We start from the raw sequence: 22,789 nt of genomic DNA, 5'->3' as shown, positions 1-22,789 counted from the left end.
CCTGAACAGTTGATTGGCAGTCTATCAGCTACTGCCCATGCAGATTTCATGCTGCCTGAGGTTCTGAGCCCTTCGGAGGAATTGCAGCAGACAGAAGGCGCGTTCCAAGAACTACACCTTCAGTTTCTCAGGAGCAGCATAGTAGCAACGATCAAAGGAGACACTAGTGAATAAACATATTTTAATAATTGATACTATGGTTCTCTGTGAATATTGATGGCTAATAAGATGCTCACTTAAGTAAAGCGTTTCTGAGAAAGAGGAAGACCAAACGGTAAATTCCAGGAAAGGAAGTAGTGCTTGGCAAGGTCCTTTTTAACTTACTTTTCAAAAAGATGCATTAATCAAACACAGTATAAATTTTGGTTTTCTCCAGAGTTAGGGGGACAGAGAGCTTAGGTTGTAGCCTGCTAGCAAGAACAGCGTGGCAAACAAACTTCATAGTTCTAAGAGGAAACAGCGTATTTATGAATGGGATTATTGGTGTGGTTGCTTGCCGCGGCAGGGAAAGGATTCAGTGCCCCCGGAGGCAAATTTCCAGTCCTGTGCCAACTCATATGATTATTTAGATTCTCAAAAAGTCTCTCTGAAGCCCTGTAGTGGTACAGAGAATAGGAAGTCTGATGATTCAAAGGGTTGTAGAAAATCGGTTACGAGGAGAAGGAAAACTTAGAAATTAAAGGTGAAGTTCATGCTAGAGAAACATTTCCTGGTGTTTTTTGTATGTTTTTTTTTAAATGTAATTTTGATGAAGGTGCATTTTTGCAAAAAATAATCTGCACTGATGAAACGGAGCAAATAGTTGCATTTCATGCAATCCAAAATATCTATTTCTCTTTTGCAGCAGTAGTTTCCTACACAGATCAGTGTGAACTGCGTGTACAATAGATGCAATTCTACAGAAGATTATTCTGCGCATATTATTGAAACCATAAACGATAGAAGACATTTTTGTGTGCACTAAGCTCCTTTAAGCAGCCCCATACACACAGCCACTTAGCCGTGGAACAAAGCGCCGAGAGCACCGTCCCTATGAACCCCAGGCACTGCCCAGGGTTGCGGGAGCAGGCTCGGCGCTGGCTGCGGCAGGGCACAGCAGGCCCAGAGGCAGCACTGCCGAGCCGGCAGCGCGCCGTGCCCGGCACCCTGCAACACGGCAGCTCTGCGGACACCAGCTCCGCTCCCACAGTGCTTGTGGCACCGGGAAGAGTCAGAGGCTCGGGAGCGCTGGTGTACGCGTTCTCTAGGCGTTCATTTACCCGTCGGGATCAGGCGAAGCCTGCAGACAGTTTAGCAACACTGAGGCTGGCGCATCCACTAAACACTTCAACGAGGGATGAAGGGATGAATTACGGCTTCCTGCGGCGTAACTGGTAGTTCTATTCCTGGAGGAGTTTGCAGAGCCAAGTGGACCACTCCGGGTACCAGGGCAAGCTCGGGGCGGGGGGCTGTGTAACTGCAGAGTGCGAGAACAAAGGGAACTAACCCCGGGACACGCACACGGGGTCGGCGAAGGGCCGCGATGCCGAAAGGAAAGACCCAGGCGCGGTGCGGCGCAGCGCCGGCGAACGCCGCTGCCTGCATCCATCCATCCATCCATCCTCCCGCTCCCACCCGCGGCCCGGCGGCGGGCGGCGGGACGGGACACGCCGCTCGGTTCGGCTCCCGCCCCTGCCTGCCTGCCTGCCAGCCGGGCGGGCTGCCTTGCCTCCCCCGTCCTCCCTCCTCCCTCCGCCGCTCCCTCCTCCTCCTCCTCCCTCCCTGCCGCCCGCCCCCCCCCACCCTCACCTCAGCCGCCCCCCTCTGTCTGGCTCCCCCCGCGCTGTCTGGCGGCCCCCCCGTCCCCGCCGCGCTTCTCGCGAGAGCCGGGGATGCCGCCGCCGCCGCCGCCACCGCCGCGGAGGGGGAGACACTCGGGGGGAGCCGGTGACGTCGGGAGTTTTCCTGAAAGTCAATAACGAGCCCGGCGGAGGCGGCGGGAGGAGCCGAGAGCGGGGCCCGGGCGGCTCCGGGGTGAGTGCGCCGGGGGGGAGCCGCCGCCGCCGCCGCCCTCCTGACCCCGCGCATCGATGTTGCGGCCGCGCTGCCCGCCCGGGCGCCTCCCTGCGTAGCGGGGCGCGCAGCTCCATGTAGCCGCCGCCGCCAGCGCCCTGGGGCCGGAGCCGCCTCCTCCCGCCCCCGCGGAGACACCGGCCGCCAGGGACCGCCGAGCCCGGCGGGGGGACAGGGGAGGAGGCAGCGGCGCCCTCCCTCCCCTTCTCCCCCCGAAGCCGCCGCCGCCCTCGGGCTCCGCAGCAGCGCCCGCGGCGCCGCCGCCTCTGCAGGTACGGGGCGGGAGGGGCCGGGCGGCGGCGGGGGCGCTCGGGCGGCGACGGGGGCGCTCGGGGAGGGGATGCGGGGCGGCGGCGCGGCGGGGCCGGGGCGGCGGGGAGCGCGGGGCGGGGGCGCCCGTGGCCTAGCGCCGGCGGCGGGGCGGGAGCGAGGCGGAGGGGCGGGGGTCGCCCCGCCGGGGTGCGGGGCCGGGGTGGGGAAGGGCGGGGCGGGGGCGTTTCGGCGGGGAGAGTTATGTAACGGGGGAGGGGGGGGGGCGGCAGGGGCAGGGCAGGGCGTGCGCCCCGGGGGCGCTGGATGCGCGGGGCCGGCGGTTCCCACGCGGCGGCGGCGGCGGCCCCTCCCCGCCTCCCCTCTCCGCGTCCGCGCGGCGGGCGCCGGTGCCGGGACTAGCGCGGGATTTTATCCGCTGGGAACTTCTGTGCGTGTGCGCGCCCGTGTGTGTGCGTGTGTGTGCCCGCGCAGCCCCTGCGCTAAGAATAGCTCCGCGCCCCGCGGGCCGCCGGTGGCAGCGCCTCGCTCAAGGGATGATGATGATGATGCTGCTGCTGCTGCTGCCACCGTCGCCGGCTCTGGCTGCAAGTAAACAAACCGGCCCCCCCGCTCGCCCGCCCCCGCCCGCCCCGGCCATCATGGAGGCCGCGGCCCGCATGCAAAAGTTGATGCGCAGCGCTGCCCCGGGTGACCGGCGGCTGCCCCGCGCCGGGCCTGCGGCGGGGTCTGCCCGGGCCGTGTCCCGGCAGGTGCTGCCGCGGGGCGGGGAAGGCCGGGCGTGCCCGCGCTGTGCCGTGCCCCGGTCCCCGGCACGGTGCGAGCGGCGGGGGGCTCTGCCTGGCAGGGGGTCAGCGCGGCGCCCCTCGGCAGCGAGATCGCAGCGCTATATATTGTAGTTTAAATGCAAATGATCGTGATGTAACGAGCTCTACCGGGCTCATAGGCTGCGGGGTTGCTTTGTATGGGCACCGCTTCTTAGTTTACTTCTGGATGGGAATCCAAGAGGTGTGAAATCGCCAGGGCTGTTTCACATTCTCCCATGATACGTTGATTAAATGTTAAAAAAAAAATCTTATTTTCCTGCGGGTGGAAAGGATAAACAGTTTAATCTCTCTTGACCTTTATTCTAGTTGTTTTTTTTTTTTTTTTCCCCCCTTAAATGTAGTTATTAGTTGACTGGCTCCTTGTATATATCTACATCATCTCATAATTTTTATGAAAACATGTCCCAGTCTCTGTTCAAGAGTTTTATTACGAAAATTATGACACATACCTGCACTGGCAACTTGTTTCAATACTGAAGAAACACATAGCAGTCTCTTCTGCTAATGTTTGTTTAGATCTTGCTAAAACTTTGCTAAACATGGTTCCCCCCATTTTGCACATAGATGGCTTTATTTCTCAAGGCAAGAAGCATGAAGAGAAGTACAGTATAACTTAGGACAAGTAACATTTTAAGCATGATCTCCTGCTTCTGTCAGCTGCTCTATAGGCAAGATCTGCTTGTTTACAGGAATATGGAAAGAGAGTACATGAGGTAGAGAAGGAGGCTTGTTTTGGCTTTTAAAGTATGCGTATTACTTAAGTTTGTAGGACTGTTCGGTTTTGGTTTTTTAGATTTCTTTTACTTTGGCAGGAACCTATAAGTTGACCCCAATATCTTTAATTGGATTGGACTACTAATTATAGTCCACGTGGATATATTTTGGTTGGATGCAACCAGTAAGTGAAGTTCAAATAAGGGCCAAAGAAGAACTTCAGAGATAAGATGTCTCTGTTTCCTAGAAGGCTACGTGTATTGTTTGAATAACTGCTTTTTTTTTTAGTCTGATGTGAGTGCATGGCGTGTATGTAAACACAGATAATATTAACAAGACTGTCATGTTTTAGACAGTTTATTCTATGGTGCGTTACTCTAACTAGGTTCGAATGGATTCAGTAGTCTCCTTACTCCCTCATTTGTTCTGTATTTTGGGGGCAGATGATTTGTTTTTGAGCACAAAGCTGCTATTCTAGGGGAAGTAGGTGAGAATTCAGACAGGTACTAGTTTTAACTTTTCCCCACTTGAAGTAGATACAGTTGTAAGGATTGGATAGCATTGATGTGCACTAGAAATTGTTGACTGTTTGACACTGGAACAAATGCTTTGTCAAAGGGAAAATACTCTGGTGCGTTTTTTTAAGTTTGACTCAAAACCACTTACTTGAGCTCTGCAGATGTTTGTAACCCAAGCTTGCTTGCAAGACACTAACCAGAAACCGTATCTTGACTTCCTACTGCATTTTGCAACAGCGTGTATCTGAAGTTTCTGCTATAACCCAAAGATCCTTCAGGCTACTTGGAATTCGCCTAACACCGAGTGATTGTGTGTTCTTTCACTTTCTGGGTGCACATTTTCCCAGTTTAAAGAGGCCTACTGAATAATAATTTCTATGCTCAAGAAGTATTGTTTGCTAAATAACTTTGAAATACTCGATTGTTTTGGAAGTTATGAACCATTACTAAAGTGGTTTGTGTTAAAATGTATTTGAAATTACTGTGTTCTGATACGAAGATGATACTGTTTCTTGTAACTGTTTGCTTGCAGTTTCATTTTGTGCTGTTAATGCAACAGGTGATGTGGACTTGGCAACATGGTAGCCTAGCTTTCCTTCAGTTTTGAAGCTGAGACCCAATATTCTATGGCAGTTTTTGTGGCTTGAGCATGCTACTTATTTTAGTCCACATTGAAGAGTGTAAGGGCGTGGACATACAGTGACTGAGAACTTTGTTGTGCCATATTTTCATTTTGACATGGATAATGCATAAACAAATTGATTTCCTATGAAAGTAACACACCGTACTATAACTGCGTGTTTTATAGGGGGTTTAGTTGTGTCTATAACAAAAGTCTTCTGTTCGCTTTTTTCCAACTAATAAAATAAACATTCTGTTCAAAATGTGCAATGCTCCCCTTGTGAACTGCAGTCGCAATTCGAAAAGAGGGAAATAGTTAAATGTGTGCATCTATGAGTTTTGTTTCAGTTAAAAGGTAGCTTTTATTTTCAGTATTTGTATGAACTTTACAATCCACTTCTTCTTGAAGTACTGTCTTCTATAAGAAAAGATTGCCAACTTCAGTGCCCTTTCAAATTATTCTAGAATATTAGATTAATTTGTGTTATCTCAGATTCTCATTTTGTTAAGATAGGCCTAATAAGAATACCATGGAAGAGGCAGGGGGTGCTTTCTAGCACAACATGTAGTTCAGGAAGTTTTGCATTGCTTGTGAGGAAAGGTGTGGTTTCAGTGAGAAACTTGCTTGTTGACCAATGCGTTTTCTTTTTGCTGTAAGAAAGAGACTTCCCCAGGATCACAGGGTCTCCTTGGTAATTAAATGTGTTGCACAAGTTACTCTTCTTTGCAACAAGTTGTTGTGGTATAGAAAAGATTACTTTCTAAAGATAAATTACACAATAGCTGGAAAAGCTGATTCAAGGTGTTTAAAAATTAATGTTAAAGACTGAGAAACAACAACAAAAACCCCCAAAATAAACACCAGAAGCCCCCCCAAAATCCCATTCCAACCCAAACCCTACCAGCAAATACTAAAACAATGAATATGAAAGTTAACTTTTTAGTATTTTTCTTAGCATAAAAATTAATCTTTAAAGTTTTGGTTTATACATTTATCTTGGATAATTGTGTGAGCAACATTCTGGACTGCCTATAAGAGTTTATAAGTGAAACTTATTTGGGCAAATCACTAGTATGTACTAAAAAAAAAAACTGCAAAAAATTGCAAGGGTATATAGTAGGTGATTATTTGACATTTTATCCTTGTTCCATGACTCTAGATCAATAAGTGTGGGCATTTATGATGCATGCCAAGGATTTTAAACAGATTATTTTTTCCTTTGTTATTTAAAGATGTTGTTCAGGTAGTAGTAGAAAGGTGTAGTAAAGGTAATACTTAAAAAAAAAAATCCCCCAAGATTTAATAAAATTAAATGTTACAGTCAGGGAGAGTAAGCATATTTGGCTTTTGTATGTGAGGTTGCTTACTTTTGCTCAATTTAAATGTTTCTTTGATTTTTGATACTATTTGTGTCAACACTTACTATGTTTAGGATAAATAATATATGTTGAACCCATCTTGACCAATCTTCTTCTTCCACATATTTCCATGTGCATGTCTAAGTGTGAGTCATATTGATCAAAAATAGCATTAAGAACACATTGTTGCCCTGTGATTATTTTTTCTCTGTAATATCCTGACTAAATAACAGTAGTGATTTTTAAATTCTCTTAAGAATGCAGCTGAGACCTCAATATTTCATGTGCATGTCTGAAGGACTTGACAGCATGGTTTGCCCTGCATTGTCCATGTGACAAAGTTGTTTGAATGCCTCCTATAGCAGGAGCAGAGATGAAGACCCTGCTTCAGCTTTAGATCAATGAAGATCTCACCACTGCCTTTTTGTAGGTGTGGAATGTCAGTGCCTAACAATCAACAGCTTCTTGTACAGCTGGTTTAACACCACAGAATTAATGCAGTGGTTCTCAGTCTCAGCAATCTTGCAAAACAGTTTCTACCAACACACATTTATTTTTTTTTGCCTCAGCATTCAGTGTGTTTCTTGAGATATGTAATTGTTGCAGCTTGCCTCATGAGCATTTATTGAAATTATTATATCCTTTTCTATATGTAATGACACACTTTGAGACAGGGAATTAGGGTTGTTCATGTGAGTTTCATGTAATCCGACTTTTCATATAACATTTGCCAAAGACCTTCACCTAGTAAGCTCTGCACTGTGTGTAAGTTAGGGTTGTAGAGAATTCCTTCTGTCCTTAGGAAATGCAGATCCCAGGTTGATGAAAATAATGCATTTTGGGTGTGAACAAGAAGATCCAAATGTTTTAGGTTAGAAGTTGATTATGTTCTAGTCATGTTGCAGTGTCAGGATTTGACAGGAGGTTCAGCAGTGTTTGGTTGCTCTCTAGAAAGGAATCACAAAGTTCATTCCTATTACAAGACAATTCTGAATTTGATTTGTTCAGTGTAGACGTAATAAATAAAACCTACTATGTAAGAGTTTATAAAAAGAATTCTATAAAGTTGTTACAAGTAAATTTCTAATACCAATTTTCTTAAAGTTCATTGAGGTTTTTAGTATGAAATGTAGCTTAAAAAGTATTTGCAATGCCTATCATGGAGATATCTTGGGATTTTTAAATATTTGTTTTAAAAACTGTAAATATGTCTACTCAGAAAGTATAAATAAAACCTACTATGTAATGGTAGCTATTTGGTAGGCACTGAACTTTTCACATCTTTTATAATAATAATTTGAGAACCCTTTTTTTTCCCCTCAGTACTTTCTCATTGCTCAGGAGTAGTTAATGTATTTCTGGTTTTTATTCAGTGGTGTGCTTGGTCTTTTATGCATAATACCAAGGTGTGCTGCAGAAAAGTTGCCACCACAGAAATAAGTAAATGCATGATATTAATGAAACTTCAATTTGTATCTTTTGAAAGGTATCTTTTAAAATGTCTCCTGGAATGACTAGGAATTTCCAGATTCTTCGAACTTTTGGAGATTTGGTTAGGGATTTTTTTTTTTTCTGAGTCTTCTAGACATAGAAAAGTAATTTTAGTTTGTTTGAAAAATATGGAACTTATATTTATTTTTTTCTTCATTGTTTGAGTATTTTCTAAACTATATTTTTAAAGAGCAAAGGAACTTTGTCTCTAAAAGACAAGGATTAGTATTCCTCCATTAATCCATGGCAAATTAAACTTATTACATGTGTTTTGAAAGGTTGAGTGAAGTAACATTATCATGGTTGTGATACTCAGCTCAGCTAATCCTTGATTTGACTTCCACTGAGTCTCAAAACTCTTTCAAGATCATTGCCTCAGTAACTCTTTTTTATACATAATTTTAGCCCTTCCTTCATCTTTTGTACTTGAAATGTATTCTTTGGTTACGTTTCAGACATACACTTTAATAAGATTTATCTCTGCTTCTGTCTGCTTTTCAGTTATTGTTTTATGTGATTTGAGGGGGACGAAAAGGCTTTAAAGCATTTTTGTCAATAAACACAAGGCAAAACAATGGGTTGTTAATGTTCCACGTGGGATTCTAAAGAAACAATTTAGTTACATTTAGAAACTTCCTTTATACCTTGGTAAACAAATGCAAGGGTGGCTTTGTTCACCTTGCTTTAATTATACCTTTGTCCCTTAAAATAACTTGCTTTGTCATTGTAATAGGAAATAAAGTACAGAGTGATGGTTTCGTTCCTGATAAACTTATTCAGTTGCAGAATCTAAATAAAACATCTAACTTGTATATTAATATTTCAGTGTGCCTGCATTCTCCTAACTAGGCTTATCTGAGCATATATTAGTTATGTGAAGCTTTTTGACATACTGAAAGTGAAAATAGAACACTGCAAATATTAAGCATACACGTAAGCATGCATTGGAAAGAGCTATTTATGTTTTCCAAAGTATTTTGGTTTTCCTTACCGCAAGGTGTAGGCAGTGCCATTTTCCTATCATGTCTCTCATTATTCCAAATCAAAACTTACAAAGTAAAGTTGTTACAAGGAAATTTCTAATACCATTTTACTTAAAGTTCATTGAGGCTTTTAGTATGAAATTTAGTTTTAAAAGTATTTGCGATGTCTATCATAGAGATATTTTGGGATTTTTTTATACTTGTTTTAAAAACTCCTAAGTATGTCTACTTTGAAAGTATTTGAGGTATCTTTCAGAATTTGAATCATATGTACATTAAGTTTACCATTTTATAAATTTAGGATCTATTTTCTTTTATCCTTTTTTGTTTATTTCTTTGTCATGTCAAATAAGTTCATCTTTTGTGGTGGTTTGATATTGTGGGCTTTTTGTATTTCTTTTTCCAATTTTTAATTGACTTAATAAGTTGGACAAATGCTATGTGCCTAGAGGTTCTTTTTTCCTCAGTCTAATTGTGATAGCATTAAAATCAGTCAGTATAAGCAGAATTCCAGAATAGGTAGTTTATAAAAGCCTGTATAAATACTTCAAAATTTTTGGATAAAGCACTCACCTGAATGTGATTCTTCCATTAACAATATAGTCTAATTTGATTTAGCAAGTTTTGTAGCAATCTCTGTTCTGTCACATAGTCTTTTCTGTAGTTTTTGATGATGTGCAATTTATCCTCTGTTTGTTTGGCCAGCTTTGCTAGGGGAGGAGAATATGCATGTGTTTTTCATAGAAGTAAAACCTGGATTTCATCTTCCATTCCTAAAGGTAACTCTGGTTTTACTTTAGAGCTTTGACATTTTGAATTCCTTGCTCTGCGAGTGCAACCTGCATTGGAAAGAGTTACAGCCTGCTTGGCTGTTTGGGAGGAGTCAAACTCAAATTTGAGAAGAAACTCTTAATAGCTTGATCTGCTACAAAAAAAGCCCCCAAAGCAAGGAAACAAATGTGTGTGATGGAGGCCACTGGGAACTGTTTTTTTGGTGATGTGGGTATTGTGTGCATGTACAAAATGCTTCAGCTACTCTTCTGAAAAATAAGGAGGTAGAAATGATGAGATTTGGCTCTGCTTACATGAGGGACCAAAGCATCTCAGTGAGTCAGACAAAGGGAATCAGAAAGTTTCACTTACTATTCTTTTCTCCCCAAACATTTTACTAAACAGTGATTACTTGTAAATAGGGAAAACGGTAGTACTCATATATTAAGAGAACAAGGTTGGGTGATTGACTGAGTTGATAATGGTACAAGAAGTTATGGGGATCTCCTGGTATTCTCTCTGGTAACTTCAGTTGGTAAATGTGAGAGTTTCTGTTTTTTTCTCAGCTCCAAAATTGTTGAAAGTAGAAGCCTGTGTTTGTGAAAGTTCTTGCAACAGAGAACTGAATCATACAATTTACACTGAATTTATGGGTGCTGTCTTCTTTACTCAGCTATCTCTTGTCATGGGGAGAATGGGAAGATGCCCAGATTTCAAAGGAGTCTTGTCTGTTGTTATGTATCTCAATGATAATTCACTTGCACACAGTGGTTGTTAAATGTAGACCTGAAACACAGTTTTTAGTTCTTCTGCTTGGAAGGGATTTCTTTCCTTCTCTCTATTAAACCAAGTTTCTGTGGGTAGCTGACTGCTGTGATGGGCATCCTTTAATTTCAAAACGGAAGCTGGGGAAAAGCTGTCTTCCTACTGAATTGCTCATTTTAATTGTCGATCTTATAGTTCCATATCGTAGCATCATGGAGTAAGATGGTTCTTCTCTATACTGCTGATATTCTTAAAGTTCAAGATGAAAACTGAGAAGGTGTTGTCTAGTTTTTCCCATGCCTCAGGGAAACTATGAGCCTTGGCACAGGGATCTAGAACTCTGTTGCTTGTAGTACTCTCTGCTTAATCTTTGGTCAGAAAGTTGCCTTTGCAATCTTTACAGCTAGGAACTTAAAAGTATAATACTAGCTCTTTAGAAGTGTTCTGAATTCTTTTATCTCACACTACAAAAGTGGCTTAATAACTTCCTGAAGAAAAAAGGAAAAGTTGTGCATTTTTTATGAGATAAAACCCCCCAGCAGATGCTTACATAGAATCATAGAATCATTTGGGCTGGAAAGGATTTTTCCAACCACTAACCTAATACTGCCAAGTCTACCACTAAACTGTGTCCCTAAATTCACATCACTGATTGTAATGGAGTAAATTTTTACACTTGCATTGTGAAATATGCTGACAATGAGCTCTTTCATGTATTGTGCACATACATGACTGTCTGATACTGTCTGCAGAATATGCACAATATACTGCTGGAAAAATATCTTCCGAGTTTCATAAGAAACAAAAAAAGTCGGGGGGAGGGGGTGGAGAGGGAAGCAATCTGATATGTTCTCTAGTTGCTGGAAAGTATATGAAACCAAGTCAAATTCTTCCCTGTAGGAAGCAGCTATAAATGCTAAACATCGTCAAATCTAGTTCTAACATATTTTTCTCCTATTTCTGTGGGTTCCTTCTATATAGCAGTAAGGTAAACTGTAAAAATTACTGCGTACCAGCTGCTGAAACTTCAAGTGTATTGGGAGAGCAGAGTTGATTGCTAACAAGTATTTAAGTTCTATGCCAGATGTGCAGAATAAACATTTCTGTAGCTTTTCTTGAAGTAGTTGAACTATAGATGAAATGCTGTTTTCATGGTAGAGTTTTTGTTCTGTGTGTTTCAGACAACTCCTTTACATCTATGCACAATTCTTTCTTATATCTTTAAGGAAGAAGGCTTTTGTGTGACTGTTTTTCACTATAACGCCAGTTTTGGTCATGATAAGAAGTGATTCTCAAAATTCTGCTCTCCTGGAGCATTGGTGAATGACTTTTAGAGTAAAGGAGTCCAGCTTTTAGAAAGGCTCAAAGGCATTTAATAAGGGATAATATTACAGATGCTTACAAATGGCTTCTTGAAAGTGTAGTGTGCACACATAACCTTTATTTTCATTAGCTTTTTAATGCTTTGATTTATCTCCTTCAGCTTCCTATGTAATTCAGCTTGACTTTTAATTACCCGTTAATGGAGCAATCGATACAACCATAGAACTGTTGGTAATTCAAAAGTTGTTTCTGGTAATACTGTGAAGCTGAACTGGGGAGAGTGCAGTTAATTTTATCACCTTATCTATGTGATTTTTATATTTTGGAGATTTTGTTTAAAATTCAGTAAAGCAGTACATGTGATGGGTGGGATGCAAGCCTACAGACATACACTACAGATTGTTTCAGGCACTGTCTGACATGAAAGTCGGTCATAGATCAGATTTTGATTGCATAACACTAACTTAATTGTAATCAGTGGGTAAATAGGGAGCTTCAAGCATGAATTCATTCATAAATCATGGACTGATTGATCAGTCTGTGGGCAGACAAGATTATTGCTACTTAGTGCAGAAGTTAATTTCTTACAGCTGTGTCTTTACCGGTAAGAATAAATCATTGCACTGCTCACAAGTGCACACCAAAAATGGAAAGTACATTAAATTTACCAAAAGGATAAAATATATTGAGGCATATGCCAACCCAAGGTAAATACTGAGTGTTACATTGCTTCTTGTGTCTTTATAGCTGGAAAAAGAATTCAACTGTGATTACTTCTCAAAGAATGCAATGGAAGTCTTGTAGAAAACTGAACTTCAGTTGGGCATTTGGAAATTGATGTGCTTACACTTCCTTCCCAGAACAGCTGCTCTTAGGTCACAGTTGTTTGACACCCACCTCTGGGCTTTGTAAAGATTTATGGGTTTGTAATAAGAGCTGATGCTGTGCTGCAGTGATCCAGAACGGCGGAACAGCAGCCTGCTTTCAGGCACGTGTCTTAATCTGTCAGATCTCTTTTCATACACAGCTGATAGACTTGCTTATCTCGTTTGAAGCATGCAAACAAAAGTTCTGATAATGTCTGACCCAGAAATTAGCTCTCACATTAGTAAGGTGCAGGATGTGGAAATGCATGCGTTGGTTGTTTCTGCTGTACTGGCTTGCGTATGAAATGATGCCTAAGCAGCTAAAGTTAGATCAATTAACATCAGTAAAGCATTCTCATGTCCTTCTAAAATGTACATAGCATTTTCTTTTAACTCTTATGAAAGCCTGAACAGAGTGTGTTTCTCTAGACACAGGTGTGTGGTGTCCTGCTGGACACAACAGGGTGTGATGCCAATGCCAAGGGTTGTGTGTCACCTGAGCAGGTCTCACTGCCATATCTGCCAGTGCCGTGGGGATGTCTCAGACACGCAGTAGTCAATATTACTTAAACTTTACAGTATTAATGAGCTGAACATTGTGATTTTTACTTTTATGCAGCCAAATTACAGAATGTTTTTGAAAAAGATAGTTTAATGAAAGCAAGACTTAAATGGGCAGATTAGAGTGTTTCTGTAAAAATGGGATGTACCGTATTTTTGTTGCATACCACTCGAAAAAATTCTTATTTTGCATGTTGGAGCATCCATGCAGAAATAGCCTTCCATCTAGCTGCTGTGTCATGCAAATACACATATTTCAAATGATAAATAAGAAATAACCTGTATGTCTGTAATGGTTCCGTTTTTAGTTTGTTCTTGATTGTGTTAAAAAACCTGATTTCCCAGTGCTTTCTTCATTCATTTGTTGCACAGATTGCTTCTAGTACAGTCATATTTGTTTCTTTCCTGTTTATATTCGTTGGTCAGTCTACTAAATGGATATGTATGGGCTGCATTTGATAGCACTAAACTCGTGTGGGGGTTCCTGTTATGTGCCACCCCTGTGTACATGTGTGCTCCCATGTGTAGAGCTGTGAAAGGCTGTTCCTCCACCATCAGAGAAATCCCATTTCTTGGCTTCCCACGCTTTTCTGGATGAGCATTATTTGAATGCATCTTTTTATTTTGAAGGTTAGAGGGGAAAGGCAGTTTGCTGGTGAAAGGAAGCATCTCCTGGCCTCTGGCTTCTCTTCCTACTTAATTGTAGTGCTATTTATCTCTTCTTCACAGCTCTTAGGTACTCTGGGAGTGAGGTGGTCAAAAGGGAGGGTTGTGGCTTCTGAGAGTGGTATGTCCTGTTCCAGGACTAACTTCCCTTCTGTGCCCTGCAGGCTGAGGTTTGTAGGGAAAAGAGCACTCTTGTCATTGCCTGGCTTAAAGCTTTGAGAGAACATGCACTCCTTCTTTTCATAAACTGAACATTTGGGGTGTTTTTGGTTAATCTGTACTTTCAATAAATTGCTTTTCTGTTTCTATACTTGGAGATGATGTTGTTTTTGAAAAACTGTTTTTAAGTTCAGGATTTGTATTGGCTATAATAAAATTATAGTGGAAGTAGCAAGAATATAACCTTTCATTCCATTTTCTCGCACTCTTAATATGATTGTAGGTAGCCCTAATAGAGGAAGCACTTGTCCATTGCATGGGTTCTGTCAACCGTGGGAAAGCTCCTGTGTGTTCAGAGTTGGGCCTTTGAAGCAAGGCCGGCAGCCTTTCATTTAAAACAGCATCCTGTGCATTAGTACAAGAGAATTCTGCTGTGTGCCTTTTATAAAAGTGCCATATGACTTAAATTTTAACACATTCTGCTGCTTTTTAGTATTGTAGTGTTCATGGAAAATGTGCTGTAAGACTAGAAACATGATTGTGTTATACAGTTAATTAAAAATAAAGGCAGATTTTTAATATGAGCTCAGTCAGTGAAATACATCAACAAAGACTTTTTTGTTGGCTGTCAAGGGAGAAAAACAGAAAAGACTCAAATTCTTTCTCTAATATTTCCTTCCAGTCTGACTCATCAGTAGAAATTGTGAAGAGCTGCAGAAGAGAAGCCAAACAGACAAGCTGATAACTCAAAGAAATACTCTTTTGAGTTTGGGGTTCAGAGTGGAGTCATCATGAGCGATGTTACCATTGTGAAGGAAGGCTGGGTACAGAAGAGGGGTAAGTTCTACCTTTTAATGGAAAGTGCTTCTGATGTCTCCTACCCTGCGTGCAATGGTATTACATGATTACACAGGTGAATGCTCTTGATTTATCATGTGGTCTGGAGCAAGCTAATCTGACCATATGCTCAGATTAAGGCCTTGTTGGTATTGATACGTAACCCTGAGCACTGCTCCTGTCTGTGGGGGTAACTGACAATGCAGAGAAAGTTGGACTCAGTAATTCCCACTTCACCTTGAAGCTTGTTGCTGCAGCTGCTGTTACCTGTGCATCAGACTGAGCTGGCTGTTGTGGCAGCTGGAAGAGACAGTAATAGAGGTGTGCAGTCAAAGGTTGCCTGGAAGCTGCTGTAGGTGTGATACTTTGTGTGAAATTTCCTAGATGCCAAAATCATCAAGTGTGGCTTAGCTCGTGTTACAGATGCAAGTAGTCCCAGTAAAATCAACATAATAGTTGCATAAAGCTCAGCATACACCTAATTACTTAGCAGACCTGAAAGCCATATGATTAAAGACTGTGTTCCTAACTATAAGCCAGTATAAAGTATGATTTTCTGTTTTATTTGAATCCCTGTGAATTCTTGAGATGTCTCTTTAAAATGTTTCACAATTGCAGATTTAGGGATGTTGCTGTGTGTTCAGCTTTGAATGTGAAACCTCTAGAAATATCTGGCATTCATATCATGTGATGAACTTGGGATGAAATCTTCCATGCTTCATGCTGCTCTGCTTTAGGTTCTGGTTGCACACATGATTATTTTCAAAAGAATATAACCTCTTCCACAGAGAGGAGGTGATCTAGGTTTTAGGGTGATTTATGCCATGAGTTTTTGTGATCCTAGCCCAGAAAGATTAGACTGAAATAGTGGGAACAAAGTTACCCTTTAATTTACAAAGAAATGCTTTGCCTCAATAGCAGCGTGTGAAGACAAAGATCATTATTAGCTTTGTTATTGCAGATTGACATTAAATGTCAAGGAAAGCAAGATAATGAGAGAAAATTTTATTACTCTTTTATTATTCCTGCATAAATTGTATTTCAAGATGCATTATGGGTATTGTAAATGAGAATAAGCTAAACCCATGTTAAGCTTAAGGCCTGCTTCCTATTTTGGAGTATATACCTGTGTTTATAACAAATAATATTTTACATGACGGGAACTATATAAAATTTTAAATTATTTTTCCTTCCCACCTTGTTGTTTACTCAGTTTGGAAATCTGATTTCCTTTTTTGATTATTTCATATAAATTTCTTTCAAGTGTATTTGAATGGTTAGGATGCTCCAAATCATTTTCTTTTACATGACTTCAGTTCCTTCAGGTAATATTGTTCATTCTTATTACAACTGCTGTCAACTTCTTGTGCACTGGATATGCATGTATTAATTACTGGGATCCAGAAATGGACAATATATGCTGAAATTCATTGTCTTACTTAATATTTGAAATTCTGAAATGTTAAATAAAGGTTTTTCTTCTCACCCTGTTTTACTATCAATTAGTTGAAGAAAAGCCCACCAACTTGACATTTTGAGGTCAGTTTTGTTAGTAATTGTTTTCTTTTCCAATTAAAGACATTTAATGGCATGCGTTTTTCCATATCATAAATAACTTTGAATTTATGGTTGTTTTTTTCTTTTTTTCTGGCTATTTGTAACTCTGTAGGTTTTAGTGGAATTTTTTAAAATTGCATCTAATACTGTCTTTAATATTCTTTGTCTGACTTACTCTGGTTGGTGGTGGGTTAAAGCGTTCCTTTTTTTTCTGGAAACAAAAGGAAAAGCATGGTTGTGTTTCACAATACTAAGAATTCGTAAGCGTTTTTTTCAATGGTTATACATTTCATGTAATTACAACTTTTACTCTGACCTTCCTCTGGAGTAAGAAAATCAAAGTTGTTAAGTGCATTTGTTAAATGTTGCCAGGAAAAAGTATCAAACTTCAATCTATATTCTGAGAATACGCTCAGTAAACACTTATTTTGGCAGCTAAATGTTCTCTGTCTGTGCTAAGAAGCATCGTGGGATTGGGTAAAGCTGTCTTGCTTCCACAAGCGATCATTCTGTTCCAGTTTTAAAGTGAATTCTTTGATCATCAGCACTTGATACTCATTGGCTCAGTTCACAGGCTGGTTTTGGTAGGTACAAACCATGTTCCACCTGGAGAAGGGTGAGTGTGGGATCTCATCTCCAGGCAGACGCTGAATGAATTCCAGCCCAAATGACCAGTCCCTTGGACAGCCCTGAGCCAAGTGTATGGTGCAGCATGAATTTCTGAGGCTCCAGAGTGAATTTATCTAGAAATAAAACTTGTAAACCCTTCCTACCGGGAACATAGGGGCCTGGGCTGCTTCAGTTGACTGATCTGTTTCTATTATACTGAATTACATGGTCATGTGTCTATAGCCCAGGACCTCTTAAAATTGTCTGCCTTAGCAGTCAGTATGGTTTGTGATACAAGGAAAGGGAAAAAAATCCAACTTCTTTTTGTGATTCACAGCCCAGTCAGGACTATGAGGATGACTTGAAGGTATTGGGATGAAAAGTGGTTTTGAGGATGGGCCATTACAAAGGCGAGTTAGGTGAACTCAATGTAGAAATGAGAGGGGAGGACTAAAAATAGAGCTGGGGATCTGTCTCTGAATTGAGACTCTGCTAGAGAGAGGCTGGGGAAGAACAGGGTATGTTAGGGCACCGTGAATGGCTGTGAAATGCAATGAAAAGATGTTTGCTTTATTATTATTCTTAGTGCTGTATCCATGTCAGTAAGAGAGGGCTGAAGGCTTGTAAGGTTTTAAGCCAGCTGTTGGGCACTGAAGAATCAGATGTGATGCTACGCAGTTGGCTTCAAAGCCCTGATTTTCTGTGTGTGCTTAAATGAAGCACCCATTAAAATATTAATGCTTTACTTGAAGTTAAGAAACGGCAGAATTCAGTTTTTTTGATACTTGGGCTTGGAGCAGTCTTTAGGAGAAGCAGTTTTGTGGTGAGACTAGGTGATACTGTGGAAGAATAAGGAGTTGTATATGAAATGTCAAATAAGCAGAGATGACAGGCTGGAGGTGAGAACTTTGGACAGTAGAAGACACAAAACTCAGGGAGAAGCAGTGCCTGAGAGGCTTGGGGAACCTGGGGTCTCAGGTGAAAGGAGACCCTGAGGCACAGTGACTGGGTGAGCCTGAGCAAGTAATGCAGCCCAGCAAGAGCAGATTCGGAGAATGGAATAATTGGTGATGGGGACTCAATACCTATCTACTCTTAGTACATTTGTAGAGTGAAGTGGGTGTTAATTTGGACTGGCTTCTATCTGCTTCTGTGCCCCTTTGGCAGTGGGAGTGTTTCTGGAGTACATCGTGTGGCTTTAAGTTTCATCTGAAAGGAGCCAGGTTTGTGCACTGTGGGACTGCTTCAAGTAGCAGGTGAAAGTGCATTGACTGGGCTGATGGGGAGATTTGCTGCAAGAGCACTTTCCTCATCTGAACTAAAGTACTAATTCAGATCCCTGTGAGACATCAGGACTTGAAAAAGTGGAGAGCCAACAGAGCAGTCTTCTTAGAGTGGAGTCTCTGCTCAGGCAAGAGAAGAGTGGGAATGTATTTTGTAAGGATGGCTTTATGATTGTAACTTGCTGTCTTAGATCCAGTGAGAAGAACCAAGCAGCTCACGGCCTGTCTTCGTGTGCAGCTTGCAAAGATATTTTTGCAATTCACTGGCTCAGTGAGGATAATTTTTCTTTCTGTTCTCCAGTTATACCTGTAGTCAGATTAGGAGAGAGATGCATTGTCTTCCTTTATGAATTTACTTTTTAGATGATGCCAACATTTTTCCTTGTAATACATACAAGGAAATGAAATGAGATGAAAGGGAAGCAGTTTTGACTAAAAACGTTAAATACAGTGACCTGAACCTTGCTGCTGATATGCAGAAATTAAATATTTGACATTACTGCAGTTAATGTAAGCACTCTGCAATAATTGCTGAAATGACTTTTACATTTTGGATTTGCAGAGGACAGTGTTTTGCAGAGTGAGTATCTTTAAATTTATGTAAAAGTTAGAATCCTTAATTTTACTTAACATGCTTTTGCAGTATTTACTAAATAAAATTTAATGATTTGCAGAGAGGGATATGTTTTTAATTTATCAGTTTGGAAACAGGGGTTTTTTTACATGATGAGCATGCCTAGTGTGATTAGGGCTGTATCATTGCAAAATGATATGTTTTGTGCATATAATCCATGTGGTATTTTTTCTTTAAGTCAGAGTTTTCTGAGTTGTAGACTTGACCTTGTCTTTGGTCTATAATAGTCACAACAATTAGATTTAAGAATCTTTCATAACTATGCTTAATTGCAACCTAATTTCTTTATATATAACCTGTGCACAGAATTTCAATTAATTTAAACATATGAAAAGATTTAAGAGTTTCTGTTACCATGTTATTGAAAGATCATTAGGGACAAAGGAAGAATTGACACAGATGCCAACTTTTTAAAGGACCCAGTTTTAAATTTAATGTGTCAGCTAACTTTGTCTTTAATTGAAAGAGTAAGGTTTTGGGTTTGGTGAGGATATACCTAGTGTGTAAGGCACAATATGATGGCTGAATCATTGTTTAAAGACAAGGCAATATGTTGTCAGTTTAAGTCAGTGCTTGTGTTCCCCCACTTGGATTGCCTTACCTGTGTTTGGGCTTTGGGGTTCTGGTGTGGTGCGTTAGGTAATGCAGTTGGCCATGGCCGTCTTCACGTGACTCACTTGTACCAACATTCTCATTTTGTAGAGAGGGAACCAAAGTCTGTAATGTCATGGCTTAACTGTAATAACTTAAGAAGTTTGATGTAATGAGATGGTGGTAAAAAACCAGATGTCATGAAGCTTTCCTGTAATGAGATTGTCCTGTAAGTAGTATCAGTATTATCACTGAAATAATGTAATATGATTTTTCATTCAATGTTTTCCTTTTTTTTCTTTTTTCTCTTATTTTTTTAAATACCTTTTATATCTTCTTAGTATCTAAAATTGAAGTAGTGTTAGTATTTCTAAACTCATACAATTCATAGAATGTGTTTGATTTACTGTGATGAGATTGACTCAACTCCACTCTGTTTTAATTTTTGAGATTCAGGACATGATGCAGGTATCATGGGATTTTGAGAAATAACTGTGTGGAAAATATTTACTATCTTCTATCAAGAAGAATAAATAGTGTAGTGGAATAAATTTATTGTTCCAAATAGTAATAGAATTGTTGTTTAAAGTACAAATTATTTATAGTCTTAGGGTAACGTGTCTTCTCCCTCCTCCCTCTGGCTCAAATCCAGAAAAAGAGCTCTATTATTTAATGTGGTGGACACTGGGTTTTACAGTTGAACCAAGACCAAACAGATGTTAATTTTGGATATGCACACTGGAGATTGAGTTCATGTGGTATGTTTGAGGTTGGGTTTTTTTGGGTTTTTTTTTTTTTTTTGGGTCATTTGTTGTGTTTGGGGGGGTTTTTTGTATGTTTTTTTAATGGGGACATAAATGCCTTGATTGGAAAATTAATCTCAGAAGTTATGGTATTAATTGAGTGTTATTCACAACCTGTCAGAAATCTTGTTTGCAGATTGTCTGAATTATTTGAGCAATTTAACACACCTCTAACAAAGACAAATTTAAACAGACTATGTTGAACATCTGCTACACGAAGTAGAAGAAATTTAAAGAATTTTTCCTAATTGTCTTAGCAAATAGTTTAAGGTAAAGTCTTCATTGATAAACAACTTGAAATTAAATAAGCCTTTCATATTGTAGTTGTTCTACTCTAATTCTATCTAATTAATGCAAAATGTGAAGTTCCGACAAAATATATGAATGTAAAAGAGGCAGTTCCATGTGGACCGAAGGGAGGAAAAATTGCAGTGTGACCATTCTTATATCTTTATATGATAGCTAATTTTTTTTAAAATTCCCAGATAAGAGATTGCTGTATCTTGCTCTCTGTGTAGAAATGGATTTTAGGTAAATCTGTAAAGTTGCTTGCAGTCAGCACTGTTTGGGGGCTTGTTTGTTTGTTTTTTTATGTTTTTGTTGTTATTGTTGGGTTTTTGTTGCTTTACTTCTTTGTTTGTGTTTTTTTTTTTTTTTTTTTTTTTTTTTTTTTTTTTTTTTTTTTTTTTTTTTTTCCCCACATACACTATGAGCAGAGATCTATGTATTTAGATGCTGTTTTTCTGCAACTACCCCACTGGAAGAGGAAGGCCTCTGAGCCCTTTCTCTGTCCCACTCACTTTGTAGTTGACTACCAAGATCTTCCTTTTGGAATAAGTATAACCGCTTTATCCATCCTTTTTCTTGAAGAAGAAAGATCACAACCATATGAAAATCTTAAACTTGATGTAACTAGGATGAGGTATTCTCTTTGCTAAGTAACTTTTTTCCATATACTTTTTAGGTAGTGAACAGATGAGTGTAATTTTTGATTGAATGTGTTAGTTCCTACCAGTAATATGTCAGATAGAAGATACAGTAGTATCTTCAAATGGAGGAAGGTGTTCTCCTATGTCTGTAATAATAGTGTATTATTAACATGGAACATTCATGGGTATATCAATACGTTTGACCTTGGAACTATTGATGTTTAGATTTCTGAAAAGAAGTTAACCAAATTCAATACCTAAATCGAATCTTTGTTTGTTTTCCCTGCCGTTGCTTGTAAGGCATGTTTCTGGTGCTTATCGCTTTGGGCTTAAAGCTTTTGCATATCCTGAGTTTTATGGTAGTAAAGTGCTTTTGCTATTCCTGACAGCAACAGGTTGCTCGTTACTCAGGAGGTTACCTGGCCAGTGGGTGTTCTGGAGTGTTCTGGGCCCAGTGGCCTTACACGTTCTTGTATGTCTGTTCCATTGCCTGTATAATGAATGCTGCCTGGTTGCCCACTTTCTGAAGGTTTTCTCCATTCATGCTGGTTTCTCTTATTCACACTACTTAGTTACCCATGAGAGCAATACCTCTAAAGAAGCAAGGTCGAACATTTTCTGTTGCAGGGGTAAGGGAAGCAAGATGTTAACAATTTGTTGTCCTTTTCCTGCTCACAACCCTTTTGGCCTGGCAGTACTGCATGACCAGCAAATGTCCAAGGGGTGCTGTTGTGGAAGAGTTTGAAGAACCATTTGGCAAATAATGTTTTCTGTTTATTAAAACCTGCTTTCTACTTGAAGCTTAAATAGTCACGCTGTATAATACCTTTGGCATGCTGTAATACATTGGTTACACTTGAAGTTCCTTTGTGTTTGTGTTACTTTCACATTGTTTTTGTAAGGATAATATGCTTGCAATACCAGAACTTTGATACCTTGTAAAAAATCATCTTCTCTTAATATACCTACATGCCAGTCCAACAAATCTCCCAAGTCTGTGATTTATTTTATTTCAGAAGCAGTCAGTATATCTGTTCTTCTCACCTCAGCTAGGTCAATCAGCTTATGCCTCTGTGGGAACCACTTCTTTAATACTACCCCTGCTGTAATTGTCAAAAACATTATTGAGGTCAACAGCTGCAACTTGAAACTAGGTTCTGAAAGAGTTTTCAGACTGGACTAAGAGCTCAAGAGTTTTAGGGCATGAGACAAATGAGACTGCAGATTGAGATACTGAAAATAAGCTTTTTTTCAATAAAAAAACATCAGGGAGAAAAACCAGGGAAGAAGTTTTTATAACCACTCAGTGCTGTCCTGGTTGTCTTTTGTTTTCTAAGAGGAACTGTTGACCCTTCATGAGCATCTCGATGAATTGTAGACAAAATGAGAGGCTTTTTTCCATCAGAACATGGAAAGATGCTGGTAGTGAGTGGTATTTATTCAATTTCCAAGTTATTGAGAGCAGTTTAATCTAAATTGCAGGCAAAACATTGTTGCTTAGTTCCAACAGCAGAGACCTTAACTTCCTCTGGGAGGGATTCCTGCTTCCCGGGGTAGGACTCCATCAGCATAATAGAGGCAAATCTGTTGAGACATGCTT

General features: G+C 40.4%; 1 protein-coding gene across 3 annotated transcripts in view; it reads left to right on the top strand.

The window, feature by feature from the left end:
- Nucleotides 1-1,906: 1,906 nt before the first annotated feature.
- The window catches only part of AKT3 (AKT serine/threonine kinase 3), a 145,104-nt gene continuing 124,221 nt past the window's right edge, over nucleotides 1,907-22,789 (top strand). The window contains exons 1-3 of one of the 3 annotated variants that reach the window (XM_066178522.1): nucleotides 3,841-3,862; nucleotides 9,541-9,614; nucleotides 14,629-14,783. In XM_066178522.1, the coding sequence (XP_066034619.1) occupies nucleotides 14,738-14,783 (46 nt within the window). In that variant the 5' untranslated portion in view covers nucleotides 3,841-3,862; nucleotides 9,541-9,614; nucleotides 14,629-14,737. Of the gene's footprint in view, nucleotides 2,325-3,840; nucleotides 3,863-9,540; nucleotides 9,615-14,628; nucleotides 14,784-22,789 lie in introns of those variants that run through there. The other 2 variants (XM_066178521.1, XM_066178520.1) reach the window with 2 other exon arrangements.

Source organism: Chamaea fasciata, unplaced genomic scaffold (genome assembly GCF_029207755.1).
Source record: "Chamaea fasciata isolate MVZ Bird 193981 ecotype frontalis unplaced genomic scaffold, bChaFas1.0.hap1 SCAF_3, whole genome shotgun sequence".
Taxonomy (NCBI): Eukaryota; Metazoa; Chordata; class Aves; order Passeriformes; family Sylviidae; genus Chamaea; species Chamaea fasciata.
This window is presented reverse-complemented; position numbering and strand designations above follow the sequence as displayed.